Source organism: Peromyscus maniculatus, chromosome 2 (assembly GCF_049852395.1).
Source record: "Peromyscus maniculatus bairdii isolate BWxNUB_F1_BW_parent chromosome 2, HU_Pman_BW_mat_3.1, whole genome shotgun sequence".
NCBI lineage: Eukaryota > Metazoa > Chordata > Mammalia > Rodentia > Cricetidae > Peromyscus > Peromyscus maniculatus.
This window is the reverse complement of record NC_134853.1, coordinates 16,877,982-16,905,051: the sequence shown is the minus strand read 5'-3', so window position 1 is coordinate 16,905,051 and position 27,070 is coordinate 16,877,982. Positions and strand designations below refer to the sequence as shown.

At 42.0% G+C, this 27,070-nt stretch overlaps 1 protein-coding gene across 1 annotated transcript in view; it reads left to right on the top strand.

Annotated features, from left to right (window-relative positions):
- Positions 1-8,438, top strand: part of LOC102910756 (myelin P2 protein) — an 8,684-nt gene extending 246 nt beyond the window's left edge. Inside the window, exons 2-4 of the mRNA XM_006977878.4 lie at positions 1,010-1,182; positions 1,336-1,437; positions 8,066-8,438. Coding sequence (XP_006977940.1) covers positions 1,010-1,182; positions 1,336-1,437; positions 8,066-8,116 — 326 coding nt within the window. The 3' untranslated portion in view covers positions 8,117-8,438. The remainder of the gene's footprint in view (positions 1-1,009; positions 1,183-1,335; positions 1,438-8,065) is intronic.
- Positions 8,439-27,070: the final 18,632 nt, after the last annotated feature.

The window sequence follows — 27,070 nt, the reverse complement described above, 5'->3', positions numbered from 1 at the left end:
TGTGGGCTGAAGTGCAATCTTCTGTGTCACTCATAAAATTTACTTCCACTTAATTGGCAATTAATTGTTATAACTTAACTTAAATGAAGCTATTTATATGCATGGAACTTGAGGACAGCTTCACAGGTTTGTCACTGGAGACTTGGGAAAAAATATTAGAATTTTAGTCAATCCATATTCTGGGATTTTGTGAAAGCTGGTTTAATAGAAATTAGCATGCTCATAAGATTAAGAGTTAAATATTAGAAAACTGCAATTTAAAATTTTAATCTTTATATAAGCTAAAAATTCTTTTTCTCTGTCTGCCTTGAGTTTGTCCATTATTAAATAATCTCAGAAGTGTGTGAAGCTTGAGAAATGAAACATCTCCTGGATGAGGATGTTTGTAATGTTTAAAAGTGGTTGAGATCAAAAGAACTGGTTGGCAACAGTGAGTTCAGATTCAGTCACACTAATGAAGTGTTGGAACAGTGGCTACACACAGAAAAGGGTGACAGACAGTTTGTTTTATTTTGTTTTTTCCATCAGGTAGATTTAGGAACTACAAAATGTCAGAAATGAGATTCTATCAAGGATTTGAAGGGGGTTGTTCACTATGCCCATAGCTCTTTATTGCCGGAGAAAATATTACAGAACGGTGTTGGGGGGTGGAGAGGGAGAAGAGAGATTGTTTCATTGAAAGCAGCTACAACATTTGTAATTACAAACTAAAATATCTGTAATGCTTCATATGAATCTGAAAAAAAAAAGTATTTTGTGGTGAGGGTAGCATTGGGCATGGCAAAATGGGCAAAGTGAATATTTTACACTGTAAACTCTGTCGGCATCACTGTTGTAGAACTACACCAAATACTTATGTCACTGACATGCTTTTCACTCATTGTTGAAGCATGGGAGGAAGTCCCGCCATCTGCTCATTGAAGGTACCACTGAATACAGAATGTGGCCACCTTTGTCCCTCAGATACACTGCCTTTCCCAACACAATTTGATATTGCCTTGCTTTTCAGGTGTGGGCTTAGCCAACAGAAAACTGGGAAATTTGGCCAAGCCCAATGTGATCATCAGCAAGAAGGGGGACTATATGACCATAAGAACTGAAAGTGCCTTTAAAAATACGGAGATCTCCTTCAAGCTGGGCCAGGAGTTTGAAGAAACCACAGCTGACAACAGAAAAACCAAGGTAATATGTGCTATTTTTCTTGAAAGTTGGTCCAGTCAACTATTGAAAGAATTGTTCTTTCTAGGAGCCAGAGGGGTGGGGAATGGACATGATTTATTGAGACATCTGTCATGGACACTGAGGCAAGCCAACCACATGAACTTGTCTTCGTAGAGCATCGTGACGCTGGAGAGAGGATCACTGAGACACGTGCAGAAATGGGATGGCAAAGAGACCACCATCAAGAGGAAGTTGCTGGATGGGAAGATGGTAGTGGTAAGAGCATCCCCAGTTCTCAAGACAGAAGTCATCCATATAAATACATTGATTGTGCTGGTTTCAAAATGCCCCTTGTTCTTTAGAATACAAATGGACAAATGCTAAGACTAAAGCCAGAGTTGGGGCTTGAGTGGAAATACCATAAAAGATTCATAGTTAAGTCCTGTGTTAGCTCAAGATTTTCAAGTAGCAGTAGCTAAACAATAAATAGCAGTTTCAAGTAGCAGTTTAAACAATTATGGAAATATGGATAAATGTCACTTATTTGGACAAAAAAAAAAAAACCAAAAAGCTAAGCAAATATAACCCCGACAGGCTCAATTATAGATCATTTGTAGTAAGAGCACTTTACTTTCAATAGTCCATAGGAACTTACACTAACCAATCTAAAAAATGCAATCTAAGCCATAAGTCCTGAAGACCTTTTAGTTGGCAGATCAGAATAAGGAAAAAGAGTCCACGAGATGGACTTTAAGGATTTTTAAGCCTGTGGCTCTTTACTCACTGATTGGACAGGCACTGACTATGCATAAAATCCTCCAATGTTTTGAATATTTCTTTCATTGTGTGGTCTTAGCTCTCTCTGCACAATAGATTTACATGGGGAGTCAGTTCCAACATGAGGGCCCCATTAGAGATCAATCAATCCAAATCTCTTATTAGACTGCTCTTTGGGTAAGGCAAATGTGAAAATCATTTTTGTATTAGTCACTATTCTCCTTGAGACTAAAATCAGCTTTAAAAAAAAAAAGAAAAGAAAAGAAAAACCATTTTCAGAGAGAACAATGCTGGAGACCTGCTTTGGCTGGGGTGGAGGGTAGGGGAGTGGGTAGGGGTCCCAAGAGGATGTGTGGACTGTGGAGGATGGGGGGATGGGACACAATCTGAGGGTGAATCATTATGGCTGCCATCAGCATTTATTGAAGAAAGAATATACCTTTTATCTTTTAGAGTTGCATATAGGATTAAATGGGAGAAAGGGGGCATGTGAGCTGGGGTGTGGATTGAGATCAGGGGTTGAGGAATCTAGCACTGACCTTGACAGTAGGTGCAGGGTATATGCTAATGGAAGGGCCACAAGTTCCTCTAGCCAGAGATAAGGAGAATGACTGCTTTAGCAAGCAGGAACCTTCCTCAAGCCCCTGAGGGAATGGAGGCCCTTATCCAAATGCCTGGCCTTGGGAAAAGAACTTTCTCTGCAAGCAGATACTATACAACAATTTATGAGCAATTGTCATTCCTCAAGAGGATAAGCATTGAGTTGTTCCCTAATTGCATCCTTTTGTGTCTTAGTCTTACTTTGTGGGCCTATTTCCCTCTTAACACTCTCAAAATGGAAAGTAAGTCCTAATGTCTTACTCTTTTCCCATTACACAGTACCATTCTGATTTCTCTATGCTTATTAACTGAACTCTTGCCTTTAATGGCTTTGGATCTGAATTGTAGGCATTTCATCCTTGCTATCAGGTGTGTCTAGTAAATCTCTAACTTTCTTGTTCCTGGTGTAGTTAGGAAGGCATAATGGAATTCCTGGTTCCACAGTGGCAGGGATTTCTCACCAAAGAATTATTTTGTTTAGAGAGGCCACCATTGTACACATATTCATCCTTCAAAGTCCAAACAAAATCTCCCAAAGAGGAAGGCATTAACAGTAAGAATCATTAAAAATGAAATTTAAAAGGTGCTAGAGAAGTGTGGTCGGCAATATCGAAATGGTGGAACTTTGTCAAGCAGCAGTGGTTGCATATGTGGTTTATGCCATCTCCTCTTTTTTACGAAGAGATCTAATAGGGCTTGTCAGTCACCAGAGGATGACCAGAAGGAGAAGGATAAGAATGAGCACAAAGGCTAGAATAATGCCCCAAATGAATTTAAGGAATTTATAAATCTTTCCACCGTGGAAGCTGAGAAAGACTGTAACAGCATGACTTAACTTAGTCAATTGTAGTAATTTGGCCATGTAAGGTCTGTAACCAAAATGCCTGGGTTATATAGAGAAGAGCCTCTGCAGGAAGGGCTGCCCAAGGAGTTCAAGGTAAAGGGCAGGGTTTGTGAGCCCTAGACTTGTAACAGGTAGGGACTGAGGGATTCTGGGAGAACCTGGCAGCCAGGTCCAGCTTTGATGTGTTAAATAGGCACCTCAGCCTTTTATCCGGGGTTTGAAACTTGACACATCCCAGCCTTTTGGTTGACAATAAATGAACAATAAGGGATGAAGAAATCCTCTATGACTACTTCCTGCTGACACTGGGGCTTAGTTAGGGACCCAAAAGGTTGGAATGTTGACCAAATCCAGGAAGAGCAGCTGTTTCTCTTGCTGGCCTGGCTCTGTGGGAACTTCTGGAGTTGGAGCAGTCTGCGGTCTTTAATTGATAGGAAATCTGCTGGAACAGACACATAACATATTAGGGGCAGAACATAAAGTTAATTTTATTTTTTCTTTTAGGTGTACAGTTGAAACTTCCAGGTCCACAGTCCTGGTAGCTGGGGGAGGGGAGTCCCAAGATCAGGGAAAGGGGAAGAATTCCTACCCCCCCCCCCCCCCCCCCCCCCGCAAACACACACACTGCCAGGAATTGGCAGGTGGGGAAATGGGGAAATAAGCTGTTGATTAACAGGTACTTATCTGTAGTTCATCTGACCAATGGGGTGGGGATGGGGGGAGCCAAGTCAATTCCCTGAAGCTTACAAGAACCTTTTAGAAGACTGTGAATAGATATTAGACAGATGTCTTTAGCACAAGGAGAAGCACTTTTAAGTCTATACTTTAAAAACAACTAAAGAAAACTTACAATCTTGAGCTTGTGACTGAATAGGAGCAGTGCTTTACTGGAACTAGATGAAAAGCTTCTCAGAACTCCGTTGGTTAATAGTGAAAACTCTGAACTTTTGAAATCTTAATGTAACAATGGTATAGAGGGGGGAAGAAATCTGAACCAGTTTTCATATACCTTAAAGCCGTCTTCTTTCTTATACCTTCACAAACTGCATCCACACACCTCAAAACACCTTCTTACTTTGTGTTTTATGTCCTCAGATCTTTATTCACACCTTAGAACATCTTCTTAGACCCTAAAACATTGTTTTGTAGATCTTCATAACTTAAGCTTTCATAACCTGAGACCTTACATAAACTTTACACTTATTTTTTTCTTCAGTCATTCATCACAAGACAGGTGGTTGACTACAGGGAATAGTCATTGTAAAGCAAGCTCCTTTAAATAAAGGAATGGTAAAACATTACATTGAAATTTGTTTTGTGAGTTTATCTCTTTTTTTGAGTCTGGTAGCCAGGTAAACTGTGTGTAGACCTAGTAGTAGCAGTTCTAGGAAAATGAGGCCTGAGACCTGAATATTTTACATATGAAGAGAATTGAGAAGGCAGCTGAAGCCTTGGGAGAAAGGCGCATGGTGCTTGCTGTCCTTAAAGCAACATCTCTATCTATCTATCTATCTATCTATCTATCTATCTATCTATCTATCTATCTATCTATCAAGACTGCATATTAATAAAGACATTATAGTAAAATATTTTATAACCTTAAAGTGCTCTAAATTTAAATATTTTCCAGTATTTTTGTAATTTAAATGTTCTGTAAAACTCCAAAATTTCCTCTTAAAACAGTTTAAAATCTCTCAAAAATAAAGTTTTCTTTTTTATTTCAAGAGGGAATAAAAACAGGACACAGCCATAACCACACAAGGCAAAACCAAGTTCCAACAGTGGAAACAGTCTTTCCGAAGGGGCTTGGGTCACCCTCTGGCCCCATCCTGGGAAGCATTACACAGCCTGCCTTCTAGGTCCCAGCCTGCTCCATTTAATTGTGGTTGTGGTTTCCAGTGACAAGCATATGGCACCAACATCTCCAAAACTGTTAAGGTCCGCCATTGTAACTGGGCTCTCTTTTGCAAGCCTCAATGTTCCCTGTGACCATTTCAGATCCTAAAACCAATTTCACCTGGTGACTCTTAGCATTACAAAGTTTGGTTTTGTGCATTCTTGCATATGAGTGTATGGAGGAGTAGCTTTAATACCTCATTAAACAAACATTGTTTTTAAATCCTATCTTTTGTAAACCTTGTTTGCAGGACAGGAATTATCATATAAAAATCTATCCTAATCAAAAATATCTTGGAGATCTGTTGTTCCCTCCTTGGTAGGCCCACTCCATGTGGTCACCTTTAATTAAGATGGCGGTGAAGTCACATGACATTCATCTTCTCCAACCCTAGCAAAGATGGTGACCAGCCATGTGGCTGCCTAAAGATGGAATCATGGCACATGGTTCTTTTAAGATTACCTATGCATAGATTTTTAATTATCAACTCTCAGGGTTACTAGTTTTAACCTTTTTTTAAAAATAGATTTTACAGATTTTTAACCATACCCAATAAACTGATGAATCTTGAGGTGCAGAATGCTCACAGAAACCAAGTCTAATGTTTTGGCTGTTCCACTTTGTTTCCTTTCCTCATCAGTGTCAGGCAGATCAACCTGACACAGGTCTCAGAGGAAACTTTAAGTAATGTTATCCATACGAAGAAGACACCTGAACTTCTGCTAAACTGAATCCAGTGACCACAGAGCTCAGAGATGGTGGCAGCAGAGACAGAAAAATTATTTGTCTTAGCTCCGTGCTTGCAACAAAACTTACAGACACACCAGAAAACATAGACCAGTCCACATACACAAACGACAGACAAAAAATTTCCAGCAATGAAACAGAAGCAAGTGGGTGGCTGATGTCTCACTAATTGTCCTGGATGGGAGAGTACTGGGGTCCCATTAAATCCACTCTATGTCCCACATAGGGATCCCACAAAACAAAACAAAACTATGATAATCCAAGTTACATGCACACACACACACACACACACACACACACACACACACACATGCCCGTGTATAGAATTTTAATTATAAACTTTTTATTATATGTTAAAGCCAAATTTTGTTACAAATTATATAGATTTTAACCATGTCCAATGAGCGACTTACAAATCTTTTTTTAAAAAATATACCTTAAATCAGTTTCTCATCATTTTCTTAAGCTTTAAACCTTGGAGACTACAGGAACCTGGGAAACACGAAATATATTTTGCTTTGACCTGTGACATTTTAACAAACGTGTCCCTTCACGTGACGGGAGGAGCTGGAGGTAGAAGCAGGGGACCGCTTTCAGTGTCAAGGGCCTGGTGTAACACATTGCAGAGAGAAAGTTTCCACTGGCGTGTGTTCCCAGGCCCTTTAGAGGTGTAGCAGCATTGAATGTCTCTATCTGCCTTATCCCATGTCTCCAAGTCCAGGGTTCCCTGTTTCAGGAACCAAGGACTAAATTGTTGTATAAACTATAGGAAGGCTGTTAGCCTAGAAGAAGCAACTTAATTCCTTTTTCTTAAGAGTACACTGCATAGTATCAATAAAGAGTCTTCTTTCTTTAGACTCCTTCTGGCCCATGACTTCTCAAGTGTATGTCTGTGGTGATATTGTGTTCCCCAATATATTGTGCACCTTAATCAACCTTATCTGGGGTCAGAGAACAGAACAGGCACTAGATATAGAGGCCAGAAAATTCAATCCTAGCATTCTGGAGGCAGTGATCCATCCATTTCTCTGTGAGTTCAAAGCCACACTAGAAACAGCCAGGCATGGTGACACACGCCTTTAATCCCAGGAAGCAGAAAGGTATATAAGGCATGAAGACCAGGAACGAGAGCCTGGTTAAGCTTTTAGGCTTTTAGCAGCAGCTCAGCTGAGATTCATTCTAGATGAGGAATCAGAGGCGTCCGGTCTGAGGAAACAGGATCGGCTGAGGAATTGGTGAGGTGAGGTGGCTGTGGGTTGTTCTGCTTCTCTGATCTTTTAGCATTCACCCCAATACTCCGGGTTTGTTTTTATTAAGAAGACCTTTTAAGATTTGTGTTACATATGTTCTTAATTTTCACCTTACTCTTACTTAGCTTTTCTCTTCAAAGGGGTTTGCAATACCCAAGGTGAAGTCCTATCCACACTGAAGCCGATGCCAAAGACCAGCTACGGCAGAGGAGGGGGTGGGGTTCAGGTGCCAAAGAGGATTTTGACCTACAGTTAGAGGAGATACTGTCCATCACATCAGGGAAGACAGGAGATCAGGCACTTGATGTAGCTGGTTGTGGACATCAGGAAGCAAGGACAGATGAACACTAGTACCCCGCCCACTTCTGTTTTAGTCTAAGGCCATGGTCCATGGAACAGCACTTCTCTCATTTAAACGTGTGTCAGGTCTTCAAGTCTTCCCATCTCAACTAACCCAATATAGACTCTCCTTCAAAGACATGCCTGAATGATGATTCTAACTCCCACAATGCTGACAACCAACAGTAAGCATTATAACTGTGATTTTTTTTCTTGGATTTCATGCATAAAAATTGCTGCTTAATAAATATCATGGATAGAAACACGGATCAACTTTCAATGTTTTCCTCAGATTTCAGTGGTCATAATTATGAACTACTGGAGAACTGGCATATGAATGTTTTATTCCTTTTTAAATGCAATCGTATGAGTTCGTTGTAAACTGCTGTTTTATTCCAAATGTCCTGTTCTCTAACTTGTATTTTAAATACCCAATCTCCCTCTTTTAAGGAATGTATGATGAAGGGTGTGGTCTGCACCAGAATTTATGAGAAGGTCTGAGAAAATCATTGCATCGTTCAACTGGTGTTTGACCATCTAAGATTGGAAATCATTCCTCAAGACCTGCGTAAACTGCAGCTAGTTTGTCTGGGTTTTGCATTTGTCTTAATATGCTCTATAGGCAAAGGTTTAAATTGAGGATTAACCAAAAGTTGTTAATTTAGACATTTTCCATTTTCATCCATGTCTTTACTGTGTTAATCCCTCTGTATTGACTAGACAGAAATAGTCCATGAAAACCACTGTCTGCTAAATTTCAACCTAGGCTGTGCTCATACTGTTTGAAACAATGATAAAAAGAAGTAATCAAATACTAAAAGAAAGTAAGACTGTTGACCTTAACAATGATAAATGTCTCTAGGGGCCTAGACAGTTATGAGGCAGGGGAAATCACAAAGAAAACAAAGCAAGAGGATGAGCTGTTTTAAACTGGGCAGTTTGAGTTTCAGCCAACAGGAGCAGCCTCCATTCCATTTTGGCCAAAGTTTATAATGTACAGACAATGAGATACACAGCTATCACAGCAATTGAAGGTATCATGACAAGCACGTGTACCTATGCACTTCACATCCTGACCAACATAAACACCTTTCCTTAATCTTAGAAAGCTTCCTCATCCCCCTCCCCAGGTAGTATTTCTTCTGCCTCAACCCACCAGAAGCCAGGATGATGCTGATTTGGTGCTAGATTAGCTTTGCCTAAAACAGAACCAGACCTCATGTATTCATTTCTGTTTCCTTTTAAAAATTCAGCATTATGTTTTTCAAGTTCATCCAGATTGTTCCATGTATTAGTCTTTTTATTGATGAGTATTATTCCATTGTATAACTAGATCATTTTAGTTATCCATCCTTCTATTGAGACAATTGGGTTATATAACCAGTGTTTGTATATGATGAATAAAGCTGCTACATTCATGTACAAGACTTTATGAACATATGGCCTCTTTTGTGTTTAATAAATAGCTAGCTGTATAATTACTGACTCTAGTAATTCTTGGTATGTAAGAATGAGGCGCCACTGTGCTTATGTAAGAATGAAACTAATATATGATTGAGTAAATGATAATTGTGTTGCTGCTCACGTCAATCAGATGTTCATGGTAGTAGATGGCATATAAAAATACAGAATGAAAAAAGGCAGGAAAAAATCCATGAATAAATGTAATGGGATCAGTATAAATCCATGGTTTATATCATGGTATGAATATGAAATGTCCCTTATGTGTTGAAGTCTTGACCCCTTAACTGGTGGTGCTATCTTGGGAGATGATAAAAACTTTATTAGGTGGGGTCTAGATGGAAGAAGTAGATCATTGAGGGCATGCCTTTAAAGGTTACCACTAGTCCCCTTCTTTTTATGCCTCCTATCTTCCAGGAGTTTGGGTTGCCTCTGCCATATAGTCCAGTTGTGATGATGTTCTGTGGCATCTCAGGCCCAGAACTACTGTAACTAACTAACTAACTAAGCATTTGGAAGTCTGAATTCCGAAGCTATCAGCAAAACTACCCCCCCCCCCCAAACACACACACACATTGTTTATATTGGGTGTTTTGTCAGAGGGACAAAGTCTGACTAACACAGTCTCTAAGCTGTGTATATATTCATAGAGATACAATTGTACAAGCACAGCTACACATGTATGTGTGTGATGCGTGCATGTACCCATTATGTGTTTACATGCTCGGATCTCCTAGTTTTGTCTCCCCAAAGAGCTCAGAAGTACAGATACCCCAGGAATAGCACTCAGGGCTTGGTGTCTAATGCTATTTCTCACCAAAAGGAACCAAAGTCCCCTGGAGAGATGGCTGATTTCACATCAGGATCGAGTAGGTGTTAAGTGAGACTTAAACATTTTTATACACTAAAAATAAAAAAATACTCAAAGAAATACTCAAAGGTGTGTTATCTGAACACAATTAAACTTCCATTGGCTAAACTTGGGGCAATTTGGATGTAAAATACTTGATAAATCACAAGTGTAAAACCATTAATAAATTGGAAATTTATAAATTATCATCATGAATTGTAAACCACTGGGAAAAAGAGTAACCCAAGACTCTGTGCTGATATCGTGGCTAGGTGACAGATGGTCGATAGATGATGGGTAGGAGCTGTAGAGTGCACCAGCTGCTAAACGTGACAGGAGTTCTGGAAAACAGGCATTGGTTTTCAACCACCACAGCAAATATTAGCTCAAGCGAAATTATCAATGAATTGTAAAGCTGGAAGAAACTGTGATGAGGAGTGCCTAAACCTGGTTTGTCACTGGTTACTTTTCTTGTTGCTATGACGACACAGCTGACCAGAGCAACTGAAGGAAGGAAGGATTCACTTCAGCTCACAGTGTAAGGATACAGTCCATCACGGTGGAGCAAGTGTGACAGGGGCAGGAAGCAGTTGGTCACATTGCATCTGCAGCCTAGAAGCAGAGAGAGATGCACCCTGTGTTCAGTGAGCCGTCTCCTTTTCAGCCAGGCTGGGACCTCAGCCCAGGGGATGATGCCACCTACATGCAGTAGCTCTTCTTTCCTCAGTAGAATCTCTCTGGCAACGTCCTCATAGACAGTGAGTGGTGAGTCTCCCAGTTGACTCCAAATCCTGTCAAATTGCCGATGACGTCACAGTTTTAAAGCATTCTCACACAAACTGCTAATTCATTTCAAGGGGGAGAAAAAGAATGCATATGAGGTATCAAAACTGAATGGCTACTTGGCTGGGTTGTCAAAATAAACCTCACCAATGAAGGGCACACAAGCAACATGTGCCCCACAAAGGAAGTAATGTCATCTATTGAACATTGTGTTTGGGCATCTACATGTGAGAATAATCAAAAGGAATCAACCAAGAAATTAAAGAATGAGGAATGTTTTATTTAAAATGGATGAGGGTATTGACTGGATTCCTCAAAATGTCAATGTCATAAAAGATAAAAAGAGGCTGTGGAAATCTTCCAGATTACATTATACTGTAAATACATGGCAGCTACCTGCAGTGAATGATACTGGATGTGTCTTGTGTATGTTACAAAGGAAAACATTAGGTCAGTCTGTGAATTACAGTACACACAGGGGATTAGATTATAGTGAACTGTGATTAAAGCAAAGACTGTCTCTGTTCTTGGAAAATACATGACATTTTGGGTAATGGGCCATATGTATGTGATTTAGTCTCACGTTTTCAGAACAATATATGAGTGTGTTTGTAAACACATACATACCCATTCATAGAGAATGGCAAAGCAAATGGAGTAAAGTCGAACAATAGTATAATCTGAAAGAAAGGTGTGTCTGTTGTCTATGAATTACTTTGTTTCTCATGTTTGTTTTCTACAAATTAGTAAGCTTCTCCCAACTTCCTTGTAAGTTTAAAATTCTTTCCAAGCCAGGCAGCGGTGGTGCATGCCTTTAATCCCAAAACTCAGGAGGAAGAGCCAGGCAGATCTCTGTGAGTTCGAGGCCAGCCTGGTCTACAGAGCGAGATCCAGGACAGGCATCAAAACTACACAGAGAAACCCTGTCTTAAAAAAATTCTTTCCAAAGAAGGTGTTTTGTGTAAGCCTTCTCTAGATCTCCAGTTGACGTGTTTGTGGTGGGCCTTGTCAGCCTTGCTTTTATTTTTGTCTGTCTCCTGCTGTGGGATGGTCTGTATGTCAAATTGCTCTGATTGGTTAATAAATAAAACACCGATTGGCCAGTGGCTAGGCAGGAAGTATAGGCAGGACTAACAGAGAGGAGAAAAGAAAGAACAGGAAGGTGGAAGGACTCACTGCCAGCCACCACCAGGACAAGCAGCATGTGAAGATAGTGGTAAGCCACCAGCCACTTGGCAAGGTATAGATTAATGGAAATGGGTAAATTTAAGCTATAAGAACAGTTAGCAAGAAGCCTGCCACAGCCATACAGTTTGTAAGCAATAAAAGTCTCTGTGTTTACTTGGTTGGGTCTGAGCGGCTATGGGACCGGCGGGTGACAAAGATTTGTCCTGACTGTGGGCAAGGCAGAAAAACTCTAGCTACAGTCTCCTGCCAGGCCAAGCCATAGAAAAGGAATGTTCAGAACTGTGCTCCTAGTTTGAGAGGTTGATGGTAATGTGACTTGCCATAAAATGCATCCGTCAATAAATATAATTACTCTATTATACAAAAGCCCTGGGTACTTTTTACTTTCATAACAGGAAAAGTATTACATTACTAATGAGGAAGAAAAAATAATCATTTCAGCAGATTGTAAATGTTGCTAAATTTAAAAAGGTTTCTTAATAGCCACAAAGGAGGGCATGGGGGAAAACCTAGTATCTGAATCCATTTCAGGTATTGTAGCATGATACATGTCACATGTCATAATAACAACAGAAAGGCAGCCCTCACTGTTCTGGGTCCTGGGTAGTGCAGGGTCTAGGTGCTGGCAGTTTTGCTCTCTACAGGGCCTACTTCCACACTGACAGATGTGTTATTTGCTTCCTCACATGCTGAGACTGGAGAGTGACTTCCCATGGGCCTCCTTTATAAGGTACCAGTAGGATTCAAGGGGGATTCTGCTTGTTCATGAAAGCTAATTACTTCCTAAAACTATTGAACCTGGCAGTTAGGATTTCAGCATATGGATATGAGGAGAACACTTAAGGTTTGAATGTCAACTGCCTGCAAAGGGCCATACACTAAAGTCTGGGTTCTCAGCCAGTGGTGTTATTAGGAGGTGATAAAACCTGTAGGGGGTAGGAGGGTCTAGTGGGAGACAACAAGATCACTGGAGGGTCTCACTGAAGAGTATATTGGGCTCCTGGGCCTTTCTCAGTTTCTTTGCATCCCATCCACCATGAGGTGAAGTCACTCACTCCTCCACACTCTACCTGCCACAGTATTCTGCCTCACCCATGGGACAAACATCCAATGACCCAAATCTCTAAAACTATGGACCAAAATGAGCACTTCCTTCTTTGAAGTTGGCTTATCTTAGGTATTTGTAGTAGTGATGGAAATCGAACACAAACATCAGACAGCACTTAGGATCCATAATATTTAAAAATGAGCTCAACATACAATTTTGATTGCCTAGTATTTTTCATTTAATATTGTAGTGAAGAACAGTCAGACTGATTAGTTGAAGCTTCACATCCCTCCTTTCAGCTGTGATCTTGGACACATTTATGGTGGTATTCTATTTGTACTGAAATGTGATTTTAATTGTATGTTAATAAATAAAGTTGCCTGGGGGTCAGAGCTATTAGAGCCATAGAAAAAGCATGGCGGTGGTGGCGCATGCCTTTAATCCCATAGATCTCTGTGTGTTCAGGGATACAGCCAGCATTGGAGACATATGCCTTTAAGACCTGGGGGGCTGTACTTACAGGCAGTGACGAGACAGTCATGTGTTTGGGTTTATAACCAATGAGAAGGCAGAACAGAAAGACTATATTAAAGACATACACACAGGAAATAGGTCTCTTTTGGAGAAGTAGGAGCACCACTTTAGGAAGGGTAAGATTTAACTCTGAGCTCTGGCCTCTTGGCTTTTTTTTTACATTGGTTCTGTGTTTCTTATTTAATAAGACGGTTGGTTACATCTACACACATTGCTCAGCATGCGTGCATACGCACAAACACACACACACACACACACACACACACACACACACACACACACACACACTGCAAGCTCCTTAGTCTAAAAATAAGTATATGAGAGAACACATCCAAGAGTTGTGAAAAATAAATAAGCTAAAACATGTAAGGTACTTAGACAAGTGTTTAGAAAAGGCAAGGCATTACAGAAGTACCCTCTATTATTATTGCTTATTATTTATTTACTTATTTATTATTTATTGATTGATTGATTTGTTTGTCTTTTATAGCTCAGTCAGGTCTCAACTCATGATCCTTGTGCCTTGCCTCTGGAGTGTTGATTGCAGGCTCACAAACACCATTCCTGGCTGTTCCGCTGTTATTTATCTAATGATACGTATGATGTTCAAATAGAACTTTTGTTTAAAAATGAACAGAAACACAGAAGATCTTTGTATTATATTTTAAGTAATTTGTAATCCAGGTGAAAAAGTCAAGAATATTGTTTAAACAAAACTAAAAATCAAGAATCATTTTAACCTTCATTGATGTATAAGCAAACAAACAGTTCAAATTGGGATATTTAAAATGGGAGTTGGTGATTAGCTACTCCAATCTAAATATGACCTAAATAAATGCATATCCCCCCAAAATAAATTATCTGTTGTCAATTATGTTATTTATTTAAGGCACCATCTATGCAAGAGAAAACACGAGATACAATGAAATCCACTGTAAGAGTTTTTACTAGGGGAGAGAAAAGAGGGATTGTGCAAGAGGCCTACTAGAAATGGATGGCGTGGGAAAGGGGGCAGGGGAATGGGTGGAATTCCCTTTTTAAGGTCCCTCGAGCATGTGCATATGGGCCTAAGTAGCTATGCTATACATGTGCATAGATTATGTGGTCATGCTGATTACATGATCATGTAGAGTACAGATTACGTAGGATGCAAGGCCCTGAGATGACTAAGTATTCCGCTTGACTGATGGACAGGACATGCGTCGTCATGTAGCTGGGGGGGTGGCTGGGAATTATAACAAATTGTATAATGACTGACGTACTTGACCAAGATTTCTAAGATGTTACTGTGTCTAGGAACTGGCCAAAGTTGACCTGAAGGGCTGAGGCTGGAGACAGATGTGGGGGAACATGTCTATAATCCAGCATTTAAGAGGAAGAGGCCGGGGGATGGTAAATGTGAGGCCAGGCCATTTGAGACATTCTGACACCCTATCTACAAAAGAAAAAATTTCAAAAGCTGATTGTTGATTTTCAGGAAATGGGCAAGCCAATTTTTAGAAAGGATTGGAGGTTTGACATAAAGCACAATAAGAATGTTTACCCGAGAGAAGCTGGCTCAAACCAACAGGGCTTTGCTTCTTAGGGAAGTGGTTCGAACCACTCACTAGCATGTCAGTGTAGCAAAATGGCATCACACTTAGATTTTCTTTTTTTTTTTTCCTTAAGAAAAAAGCTTTATTTTTACGTGCATGAGCGTCTTGCCTACGTGTAGGTATGTGCACCACACAGATCCCTGGTGCCCTCAGAGGTCATAGGAGGGAGTCAGATCCCCAGGAACAGGAATTATGGGTGGTTGTGAACAGCCACATAGATGCTGTTCTCAATTAAGGAGCTGTCTCATCAGCTCCTCAGATTTTCATGTAAGAGTTGCAGTTTAATGTTGCTGATACTCCTTCTCATCCTGACTAGAGATTTAGTTTGTAATTGATGAAGTCACTTCAGCTTACTTCTTAGCCTGACTCCTAATCCAAGCTGCATGTCTCTGGACATGGTTGCACAACAGAATCACCAGAAAGCTAAATATCTGAGTACCAAGACTAGATCCATCATGGTGCTGGAGAGATGGCTCAGTGGTTGAAAACATTGGCTGCTCTTCCAGAGGAGTTCAGTTTCTAGAATGTACCTCAGGCAGTTCCTAACTGACTATAATAACTGTAGCACCTGAATGCACATTAAATAAACTCACATGGACACCTACATATACATAAAAAGAAATCTCAAAAAAAAATTATATCCGTGAAATTATTATTATTATTATTTTGGCATGGGTGCCGGCTGAGCCCTGGGCACTGCAGCTGTTAAGAGGCAAGCACAGGCGTAGCAACAGTTTAAATAGTTTCTTGAGCAAGCCCCCATTCCTGAACCAGGCTGGGCCAACCCCCAGGCAGGTTAGGCTCTGCTGAGTGGGGAAAGGCAGAACAGAATGCTCTGTAAGCTGTTTTCAGAAGCAAAACAGCGAAAGTATTTGATGGATTACAGTGGACCGTCTCTAGATGGAAGATAATGTTTCTGGAAGTTTTGTTTGTTTTTGCAGTACTACGGTCGGTCTCCCCAGGGCGGTGCATGTGCTGGCTAGGAGAGCCTTCTATCCCTGAGCTGCAGTCCAGGGCGTGGGTGGTTTGTGATTAGCTCTAAGCTTCAGTTTGCCTTGTACTCTGAGTTGTTTTTGGCTGGCTTGGGGAGGAACTCAGAGCCCTGGAGTTCATTCCAGCCTAATGACCTCCCAATTACATTTCAACACTAGTCTCTAAATGCCTCAGGTGATTCCTGAGAGCCAGTGCACTGAAGTTAAAAAATGCCAACTTAAATGCAGGGAAAGGCCATTAAAATCAAGAGTAACAAGGCTTTCCAGTGTGGAATTAACTGCCTCCCGGGCAGTAAAGGTGCTACCGCCAGCATATGGTTGGAAGGGTGTGAAATGCCTCGAGTTCTTTGTTAGGGAAGCGGCTAATTATTATCTCTTTGCTGTTTCCACAGGCAGCCCGGGCAATTGTCATTATTCAGACTACAGCACCCACAAGAGTGAAGGTTCTCAAATGTGGGCCAGCAGGGGAACACAGCTTTAAAGAGATGCCAGATCTTTGCAAAACAGAACTCATTTTCCAGCAGAGTTCGCAAAGATAATTACTCAAAATATTCAGCACAGAATGAGCTTTTTGAAAAAAAAAAATTAATTCACCAGTTATCAGGTCCCAGTTATCTGTGTGGGATTTGGGCAGCACGTACTGGAGCTTAAAATCCTCCCTTAGCCAACTAGAGTAGAACAGTTGTAATTTGCCTGCTGATACAGAGTAAATCCGTCAATCCAGGAGACAACTGATAGTTCTATCTATCCTGAAAAGGTTTTAAAACTAAACCCCTGACTAGCTACATTTCACACCCATAAGAGCAAATATTGTTGGAATTTGAAGCCTTTTTGGAATTTGGGATGATGTGAATAGCCTGGCACTTGGCATTTCTGTGCTATTAATCTTGATCTTCTGTAATCGGGTTTTTTTTTCCCCCTCCAGTAGTTAATGCACAGAGTGGATGAGAGCGTTTTAGTCAGATCATCCCACAGTCATCAAAGGCACAAACGGAAGCACCTTGTCTGTTTGCAGTGATCAATAAAGCCCTGGGTGAAAAATGAAGGAAAAGTGAGAAATAGCTCCCTGGCCATGAGACAGGAAGAGGAGCTCCTCTCTCTGGGAAGAGTGGAGAAGGCGACTCCATCAAACCTTAAATTATTAGAGCCATTGTTGTTTGCAGAACTTACTCCAGGAATGGCAAGAATGGTTCTAAACTGTAGGACCCCACATAACACCTCCCACCCCACTCTCTTAATCCCGCTGAATACAGTGAAAAACCACATTACTTTCACCCGGTAACTGTCGACATGTTGCCTTAAGCAAGTGTGCTGCTTGGCGAATTACAGACTGAATTCAATGCGTGGAGACAGACTGAACCAACTGTAGAGAAGGGGAAAAGATGAGGCCGAGGCCGAGGCAGGACAGAAAGACAGGGAAAGTTTAAGGAACACGTAGAGGACAGGAGCCCCTCACCCTGGAGTCTGGGTGATGTCTTAGCAGCTAGGAGTCAATAGTTGCAGTACACTTAGATAACTTGGCTGTGAAGGTCTCTCTTTGTTGGAGCAATATCCCTTTCAAAGATATTTCAAATATGCAGCTAGAGTAGAAGCATAAACACCAACCCAGCCCAAAGCGCTTTGATCTGCAATGTGTCCTGCCTGCAAGATAGACGAGGGCAATGGTGGCATAAGGCTTGTGGGAGCAACCAACCAACACATGCTAAGACTAATGGCTTCTCTCATTTCTTATCTGTAAACGTGCAGTTTCTTAGGAATTTCACAAATAATTTTATAAACTTTGTTTACAGTAAGAACTTCCGTCTTATAAGAACAAGGATTCCCTTGACCTAGTGACCTATGGAGTCAAGCCATGTCATGAAAAATGTGTGGGCTCCGTGGGCCCTGGCCCCCTGACTGTGAGTGGCTGCTGCCTTGCTTGCTGACCTTGACCAGATGTCCTCCCTATTCAGATTCCCTGCCGGTCTCCTTCTCACCTAAGGATCACCGGAGAGCTTACCGGAGGTTCTTTGTTCCTACATCCTGTATTTGGTGTAAACAACTTAGATACAAGAATGTAGAACATTGGGTCTGGGATGTAGACCATTGGTAGTGAACTTCTGCCCTCCGGGGATCCTCCATTTGTGTTGTAAGCCTGTATTTAAGGTTTCTTCCTTTTTCAATAAACGGCATTCGGCATTTGGCATTCGGCATTCAGCCGTGGCGAATGACTCGCTGTCTCTTGTCTCTATTTTTAATCCGCAGCCCTTTGCTCGGACATGGTGAAAGGGTATCGGTAATGCGGGTGTTACCGCTACAAAAATGACCTTACACTTGAGATCTTCCTGCTCCCACTTCCTGAGTGCTGGGATTATAGGCCTGTGCCTCCAGCCCCAGTTTTATGTGGTGCTGGAGACTGAACCATGGGCTCTGTGTACGCTAGGCCACCACTCTATGAACTGAGCTACATATGTAGTCTCTCTTCAAAAAAATAGAAAAACTGAGTCTCACTGAGCCCATTCTCTGGTAACACTGCAGCTGTATTAATAGGGTAAGATCTTGAAAGGCAATAAGTCCATTTTTTTTTTTTTTTGGTTTTTTTTTTTTTTTTTGGTTTTTCGAGACAGGGTTTCTCTGCGTAGCTTTGCGCCTTTCCTGGAGCTCACTTGGTAGCCCAGGCTGGCCTCGAACTCACAGAGATCCGCCTGGCTCTGCCTCCCGAGTGCTGGGATTAAAGGCGTGCACCACCACCGCTCGGCAGCTACCCATTTTATAGCAAATTGTCTTAGCTGCTGTGTTAGCTACTTAAGCGTTACTATTATAAACCATTGTAACCAAGGCAACTTACAGAAGATATTTGGGTTTATGATTCCAGAGGGTTAGAGTCCATGATGGTGTGTGGGGGTGGGGTGGGGTATGGCTGCAGTGGCAGGAAGCTGAGGGCTCATATCTGTAACCACAAGCACAAAGTAGAGAGAGACTCAATTGTTAGGAATCTAAACTTTCAAAGCTTACCTCCAGTGACACGCTTCCTCCAGCAAGGCCACACCTCTTAAGTCCCCTCAAACAGCACCACCAGCTGGGACCAAGCATCCACATGCCCAAGACTATGGGATTCATGTGTCATTTGAACAACCACACTCATTTCTACTCTTTAAAAAACATTATTTTGGGGGCTAGGGAGATGGTTCCGGGGGATCTGATGCCCTCTTCTGACCTCTCTGGGCACCAGGCATGCACATGGTGCACATACATTCATGTACATAAATGCAAATCTGATGTTTCTTAAAGTTTACTTTGTTTTTTATTTTATTACCAAGCACCCAACAGGGCAAAGGAAAAAAAAGTTTTTTTCCTGTTAGTGCCTTAGAGTTAAAAGCAGTTAGAATGCAAATCACTGGCCACGATCCCTATGGCTCCCAGGTCCCTGCCGCTGTGGGACTCTTCAGTCCACATGATGTGGTCCTCTGTTTCCCAACATACCAAAGCCCTTTCTCCAGCGGTTCACAAGGGCACATGCAGAATCTGTCAGAGCAGAGGGAAATGGTTTTGAATCCTTCTTTGGGGGAAAGCTGTAAAAAAATAAAATAAAATCTTTTACTTCCCTTAAAGTTATAGAAAGATCCATCCGAGTCGACAATGTTCTTTTCTGTTTTGCTTTGCCTTTGTGAACAACAAAAAGAGGACTTCTATCACTGTGAACGAGCCTCTGCTCCTAGTGAGCAGTGCCTGAGTCCTGTGTGATGCTCAGAACAGCTCGAGAGTAGGTCCCTTTAAAGGCCTGTTTGGAAGATTCTGCCCAGGCATGTTAAGGTTCAGTCATGTTCAGTCCAATTACCAGTAAGAGTGGGTCCCAAATCAGCTGTGTTCTCTCCAAGATGGCATCATAGCCACTTCCTCGTGCAGCAGGAAGCTGGATTTCTCTTCTCTGCTTATCAAGTGGGATTGCTCAATCACATTCCCTTAGCCACTTCTGGGAACAGAGCTGTCCAAATCGCTTGCTTTCAGGTCTTGTACTGTTTTACCTGCTCTTATACAGTTAGAAATTTAGTTGAGGAAGTGTGCAAAGATGCACACACTAATGAGGGAGAGTAAAGGGAAGCCAGAATACTTTTTAATTGACTGTACTAACATGATGGAATATTACCCAGAAATTGAAATCAATGACATGGCTCAAAATTTACTTACCAAATAAAAAAAAAAGAAAGAAAGAGAGAAGAGAGAGAGAGAGAGAGAGAGAGAGAGAGAGAGAGAGAGAAAGAAAGAAAGAAAGAAAGAAAGAAAGAAAGAAAGAAAGAAAGAAAGAAAGAAAGAAAAAGGACATAACTGCTCCTATGTATGGTGAAGGAGAAACTTTTTTTTTATCCAACAGACTCTTTTATTGTATTTTTGAAATTATAATCACATCATCTGTCCCTTTCTCTTCCTCACTCTCAACCCTTCCATATATTCCCCCTTCCTCTCTCAAGTTCTTGGCCCCTGTTTTCCATTAATTGTTGTTACATACATATATGTACATATTCTTTCTTTTCCCATTTCTCTTTATTAAGACATTTTCTACTCACTCCACATACCACCCACAGATCCCCCCTCCTCCCTCCTTCCACCCCTCCAGCCCTCTTTCCCGCATCCCCACATCCCTCAAATCGAGGTCTCCATGGTGAGTCAGCAGAGCCCAGCACACTGAGCCAAGGCAGGTCCGAGCCCCTTCCCACTGCACCAAGGCTGCACAAGGCATCACACCACAGGCACCAGGGACAGATCCCAATCCCCCTGCCTGGGTGCCCCCCAGACAGTTAGAGCCAAACAACTCTCTTCCGTATCCAGAGGGCCTAGTCCAGTACCATGGGGGCTCCACAGCCACCAGTCCACAGTTCATGGGCTTCCACTAGTGTGGCCGGTCATCTCTGCATGTCTTCCCACCATGATCTCGACGTCCTGGAGGAGAAACTTGACTGCAGATAAAAGGGAGCGTCACCAGAGGCAGAGACATCTGGGAGAGTCCGGAGTGGACATGACCCTGAGAGGAGGCAGGGAGGGGAGAAGAGAGAAGGGAGAGAAGGGAACCAGGAGCAGCAGCCAAGAGGGTCAAAGGTGAATTAGTGGCAGGTGACCAAAATGTCTGGACTATATAAGGAAGAGCCTTTGGGGGAAGGGCAGCCCAGGCCCCGGCTGCAGAGTTCAGAGTAGAGGGCTGGATGTGCCAGCCATCCCATGCATTCGGGAAGGACTGAGGGATGCTGGGAGAACCTGGCTGCCAGGTCCGCCTTGACATGTTAAATAGGCACCTCGGCCATTTGTCCCCGATTTTAGACTTAACACTTACATGAAAAGATTAATTCAATGTATAAATGAATGAAAAGCTACAAAGAAGATACCTAGTTTTGTTCATTTTTGGAATCATATTCATACTGGGGCTGGAGAAATGACTAGTTGGTTAAGAGCACCCTCCACCAGCTGCTCGGTCAGAGGACTAGAGTCTAGTTCCAGCGCCCAGGTCAGCTGTTCACAACCACCTGGGGGATCTGACAGGCTCCTCTGGCCTCAGCTGGCACACACACATTCACACACACACACACACACACACACACACACACACACACACACACATTCACAGACACACACATATACATAGAAATAAACCTTGATCAAAAGAGTTAGCATGCCAACCATTTGTGAGTATGTACACGTGGGGATTACACCAGGACAGTAAGTCACATGGCTTGTGTGCGTTGGTTTATTTAAACTCAAAATGCCGCGAATGACTGTGCTTTTATTTGTTTGTGTGTTTCCATTTTATAGACAAGGGGAAGGATGCTTTGGTGCAAACTGTCTAACTTATGTAAGACATAAGTACGTTAGAGTATTCACAAATAACATTAACAATGTCTCTCGGGGATGGGCTTTGAAGAGACCTAATAATTTCCTGCAGTTTATGGGTTTTTCAAAATAAATATTTATATAATATCAGAAACAGTTTTATTTTTATTCCCATTTCTTTGGGGGGAGTACTGGGAATTGAACCCAGGCCTTTGTGTACACTAGACAAGCTCCTTACCACTAAGCTACATTCCCAGGCTGTATTTTAGTTTGAGAAAAAAAAATGTTTTAGTGTCCAATTCGATTTATACAGAAGTTACAAAAAATACTAAGATCAGGTGATCTCAGCATAAAAGAGAACTAGTTAAAAATCAACCGTTCCCTTTTGCAAGTGGCACTTCATATACAGGTCAAAGGAGAGAGAGTTTAATGAGTTTCTCCAGAACCTTTAACACAGCAGATTAAAAGAGGGATTTCTCAGTTTATAACTGCTTTAGAAGTGGCTCTTTCCACTGCAGAGTGGTAGCATACTTGCCAGCACATGAAGTCAGGTAGACACTGAAAACAGTGTTTCCTCCACTCTCTACCCATTGCCGGCAGATGTTCTGCCAGATAAACACGGAGGCATAGGCTCACATTTTAGGCTCTGTGAAGCTAAGAACAGACGTGGCTAAAGTGATTTAAAAAAAAAAAAAAAAAAAAAAAACAACCAGACTTAATAGTCTGCACCAGATTTCTGAGTAATTACAGACTGAAGACTAGAAAAATTCTACAACTGTTAAAAGCCCTTTCCATGGAAGGCAAAATCCAAAAGCAAACAAAACAAAACAAAACCCAAACATGTAGAAGCAACTGCCTCTACCCCGGAGCAACAGAGTTGACTTTTGACACGAAAGAGACTTAAGTCACCAGCCTGGGTACAGATGCCTATCTGCCACAAAACTGCCATCAGCACACTCAGCTAGGAGTCTTGAGAACTCTTAAAAACAAAACAAAACAAAACAAAACAAAACAAAACAAAACAAACAACAAAAAAAAACCCCAGGACATTAATGATAGAACTAACCTTTCAAGTGTTGCTTTCTAATAGCCTCCACAATATTTAAACCTCTAGGATAAACAAAAGTCCGAGCTAGGTTAGAGTTTCGTTATGTAGCTGGGATTCACACAACAAAGTAAATTTCTCTCTGAGTTTGTATCACAAAGTTATGCTAACGGCTCCCATTATGATTAAACATTTCACTGCATGTTCCCTATCCATCACTTAAGTAAAGACTCTAATAAACCAAGTGCAGCAGTCTGGTTAACAGCAGGGTTTAGGGACAGTCATCTCAATCAAGTAGCTGTGGTACCTACCCATCACAATGGCACATCCCTGAATCCCTACAACAAGCAAACAGGATGCTTAAAATGTGTGGTAGTCATGCATTAGATCTGGCCAAGATCTGTGTGTCCCTAGCTCTGTCTGCTCCTCACAGGAGTTTGCTATGAAGCTATTTTCTTTGTGACTTCTCTACCCCTTCTGAAAGCCAGCTTTTACAATAGCTGTAAATCAAGGACACCAGTCTGAGTCACATGGAAAATTATTCTGAACAATGCATAATATTATGGCAAGCCACCAAATGGATGTGCCAATGCCAAAAGGAAGTCATTTGGTTCTAAATGTGAATGACAAGGATGTTAGTTCACAATGTCCAATCAAGGCATGTTAAACTAGGGACTCCCAGGAGTACACTCTAAATACAGCTAAGGTCACAGAAAATAATGATTTTTATCATCCCTGGAACACGTCCCAGTTGGCAGAATACAAGCTTCTTTTACAAGCTGAACTTCCCTACTAGGTAGGTCGAAGGCCATGGGCAGCACCAGCGTGCTCTGAGTGAGGCCACAGTTTCTTCTGTTTCTCTGGTACTGGATATATTCCTTAAGAAAGATGCTCAATTAAAGGCAAAGCCTGACTGGATGCTGGTATCGGCAGGACGATTTCTCAATGGGTCATGGCCACTCTGCAGGTGTTGCGCCCGTCCTGACAGGAGCATGGAAATCAGCGAGCAGGAAGCCTCAGTCCTCACTGTCCACCTGCATTTCCTCTCCTCCTGACCCCATGCTCCTCCCTCCCTGAGTGGCACTCTCTGATCTGCAGGTCAGACATCATCTGGGAGATTCTAGGGACGCAGGTCCTCAGGCCCCATTGAAATCTTTTCTGCACTCAAAAAATGAATCGCTCAGGTGACCCGCAAGCAAGGGCAGTGTCGGGGATACCCTTCTGAAGATGTGTCTTATCCTGCCAACAGACTGACGAGAGACAGAAGGCGTTGAGCCTTGTCACCATTTCACTTCTGCATTTTTCAAATCATCCAAGAAATTCAGTCTAGAGTCAACATGTTTTCCCATACCAAACGGAAGTGGTAAGAGCCAACACCTGTTTAACCAGTTATGCTTGAAAATATACTGTGATAATCACATCCGTTGACACACCATCCTTGAGGCTAGCGTTTTAATTTTAGGTGTTTTGTTTTACGTGCGCGTGCGTGTGTGTGTGTGTGTGTGTGTGTGTGTGTGTGTGTGTGTGTGTGCGTGCGTGAGTGCGTGCGTGTGTGTGTGTGTGTGTGTGTGTGTGTGTGTACATGCATATGTATGTGTGTAGGCTGGCAGCAACCTTGGCTGTTGTCCGTAAGGGGCCATCTATCTTGTTCTGAGGCAGGTTCTCTCACTGGGCTGGAGCCAATCCAGTAGACCCGGCTGGCTGTTCAGTGAGACCTGGAGAGCCTCCCGACTCCATCTCCCCAGCAATGAGACTATAGTGCGTGTCACCAGAGCCGTCTTTTTTTCACACTAAGGGTAAAATTGAGGTCCTGACGCTTTCAAGGCAAGCTCTGTGCAGACTGAGGCATCTGGCCATTCCCTTCCTTTTTAGTTCGAGACAGTTGCTCACATAGGTAAGTTGCTGAGGATGACTTGAACTCTGGGTCCTCCTGCCTCTGTCTCCCAGGGGCTGCAGTTACTGGTATGCTCTCCAATTTTTCTTTCACAAATTGGAATGTTCTGATTGATTGAAGTTAAGACAATGTCCCAAATCGCGTGCAACTAGTTTTCTAACTCCAAGTGTGGTGCTCCTTCTGTTGCTATGTCGTTAATGATTGACAGCCTGAGAAGAGTGGAGGGAGAGAGAGTGACTGGACGTAAAGCAGATTTGGGGAAATGAGTTGTGTGTTTTGCAAACACTTCATCCTAGACTCCAAAGGCACACAAGGAGATCTATGAGAGAGTTTTAAAGGGTTTCAGCCTCTTTCTGACTTGGAGCTAAATATACTTCTGAGCTGTGAAGAGAGGAAAACAAGCATTCCCAGTATCAGCCCCTTCCTGGTCCCCATAGAACCATCTCAGGCATGGCTGAGAGTCGCACAATCAGGCTGGAGCCCTCTCACAGGTCCCAGGGAAATTTCCAGAACCTTTTCTCACTTACTCTATATGCTCGACATCAGCCAGGCAGATTTGTCCAACTGCCATGCTTACCCATTCTATTTCCTTCTAGTCAAAAGTTACATTTGGTGTGTGCAAATTTCTGCTCATGTGCGATCTCTCCAAGCTTAAGCTGTGTATGAGTTCCTGCTTCAGGAAACGTTAGCTTTGTTGTTTGAGATTTCCTCCAGAAGAAAATGCAGGCAAGTTCTTATGAGAAATTCTTCAGTTGAGCCATTGTTAATGACCTTGGTGCATTGAAGGCACATGTCCCCCATGTATGGAGCTTCAAGGGGGAACACAGCTGGAGCTTTGGGCCAGGGCTTCTATTCCAAAGCAAATCTCTATAGGCTTTCACAGTTATCAAATAATAGGTGATTTGGTCATTTGGGATGCTGTGAGTAGATTTGGGAGTGCAAACCTTCTTGACATAATTTTCAGAATCTGTTCCCCAATATTTGAAGAAAAGACCAGAACACACAATGGGAAGTGAAGATTCCATATCAGACCATAAACATCTGTTCCACAAACTAGGAGGTTTAGTGAGGGCACAGAAGTGAGGCGTCACAGTGAGACCTCAGCATAGTGGGATTTCCAGATGTGGACAACTCACTTCACCCCCGGGCTTGGAGCTGGAAGACAGCCCATTCCTGATGTGCAGAAAACAGGTCTGTGTCCTACCTAGCAGAGCTATAATTGGTTAATTCTTCTCATTTTAAAGTAAATACATCCTCAGCTGAATGGAAGAGAGACAGTGTAGCCACAAAATTAAAGAAGGATGTCTCATATGAATACTCAATTAAAAATTGGCCATATCCAGGATTTTCTGAATAAACCTAACATCATTTTCTGTTACTTGGTACTTTTTGCATTTCATAATGTGTGATTTATTCTATTCCTTTCTGCTGTGTAGAATGTGCACTTGGTGGGTGAGCATGTGGTATCACAGAGATGAGGACAATAGTCTTGGAATAGAGGAGCAGTGGAGGAAAGTCCCCAGCCTGCTGAATTACACCAAGGGAAGCCACTATATGGCTTAGACTTGGATAGGAAAGTGACACAAATCTATTGTGTTTCTGCCACTGTCATTACAGCTGCCAAGTCTGCATGCCACACAAGATGCTTACACAGAATTCTACATCCTTTAAGGCAGGCGAGATGGGTGTGGTAAATGTGCTTGTCCCCAAAAGGCTGACAATCTCTCGAACTGATTCCATAAAGTTGTTCTCTAGCGTCCACATGTGTGCACCCTAACAACAACAAATGACTGTGATGCTGATGCTGATGCACAGAAGAAAGAGGAGGAGGAGGAGCATTTTGCATCCTTCCTAAAATTCTAAATAAAGTAATTTGTTTACAATTCAAATCCATCTTTTCCATAGCCTTTGTCTCTATCCAGGATGTAGACTAACTGAATCCAGGTTGAATGAGAGACAGTTTCAATACAGTCCAAGAGCAGTGACATTATAAGGATTCCATTCTGAGTTAGAGTCCATTTTATCCGAAGGTTTGTGTTATTGTTGTAGCCAGCACTTCAGTTAGGGAAAGGGTGGGAGGCTGGAGAGATGGCTCAGCACTTATGATCCACATTGTGAGTTTTACAAATCTCCATAGCCCCGGTTCTGGGAAATCTGATGCCCTTTTCTGACCTTCATGCCCACCAGGTACAATATACATGTGAGCAAGACACTCGTACACATAAAATAAACAAATCTTAAAAGAAGAATAGACTGAGTCAAGTAT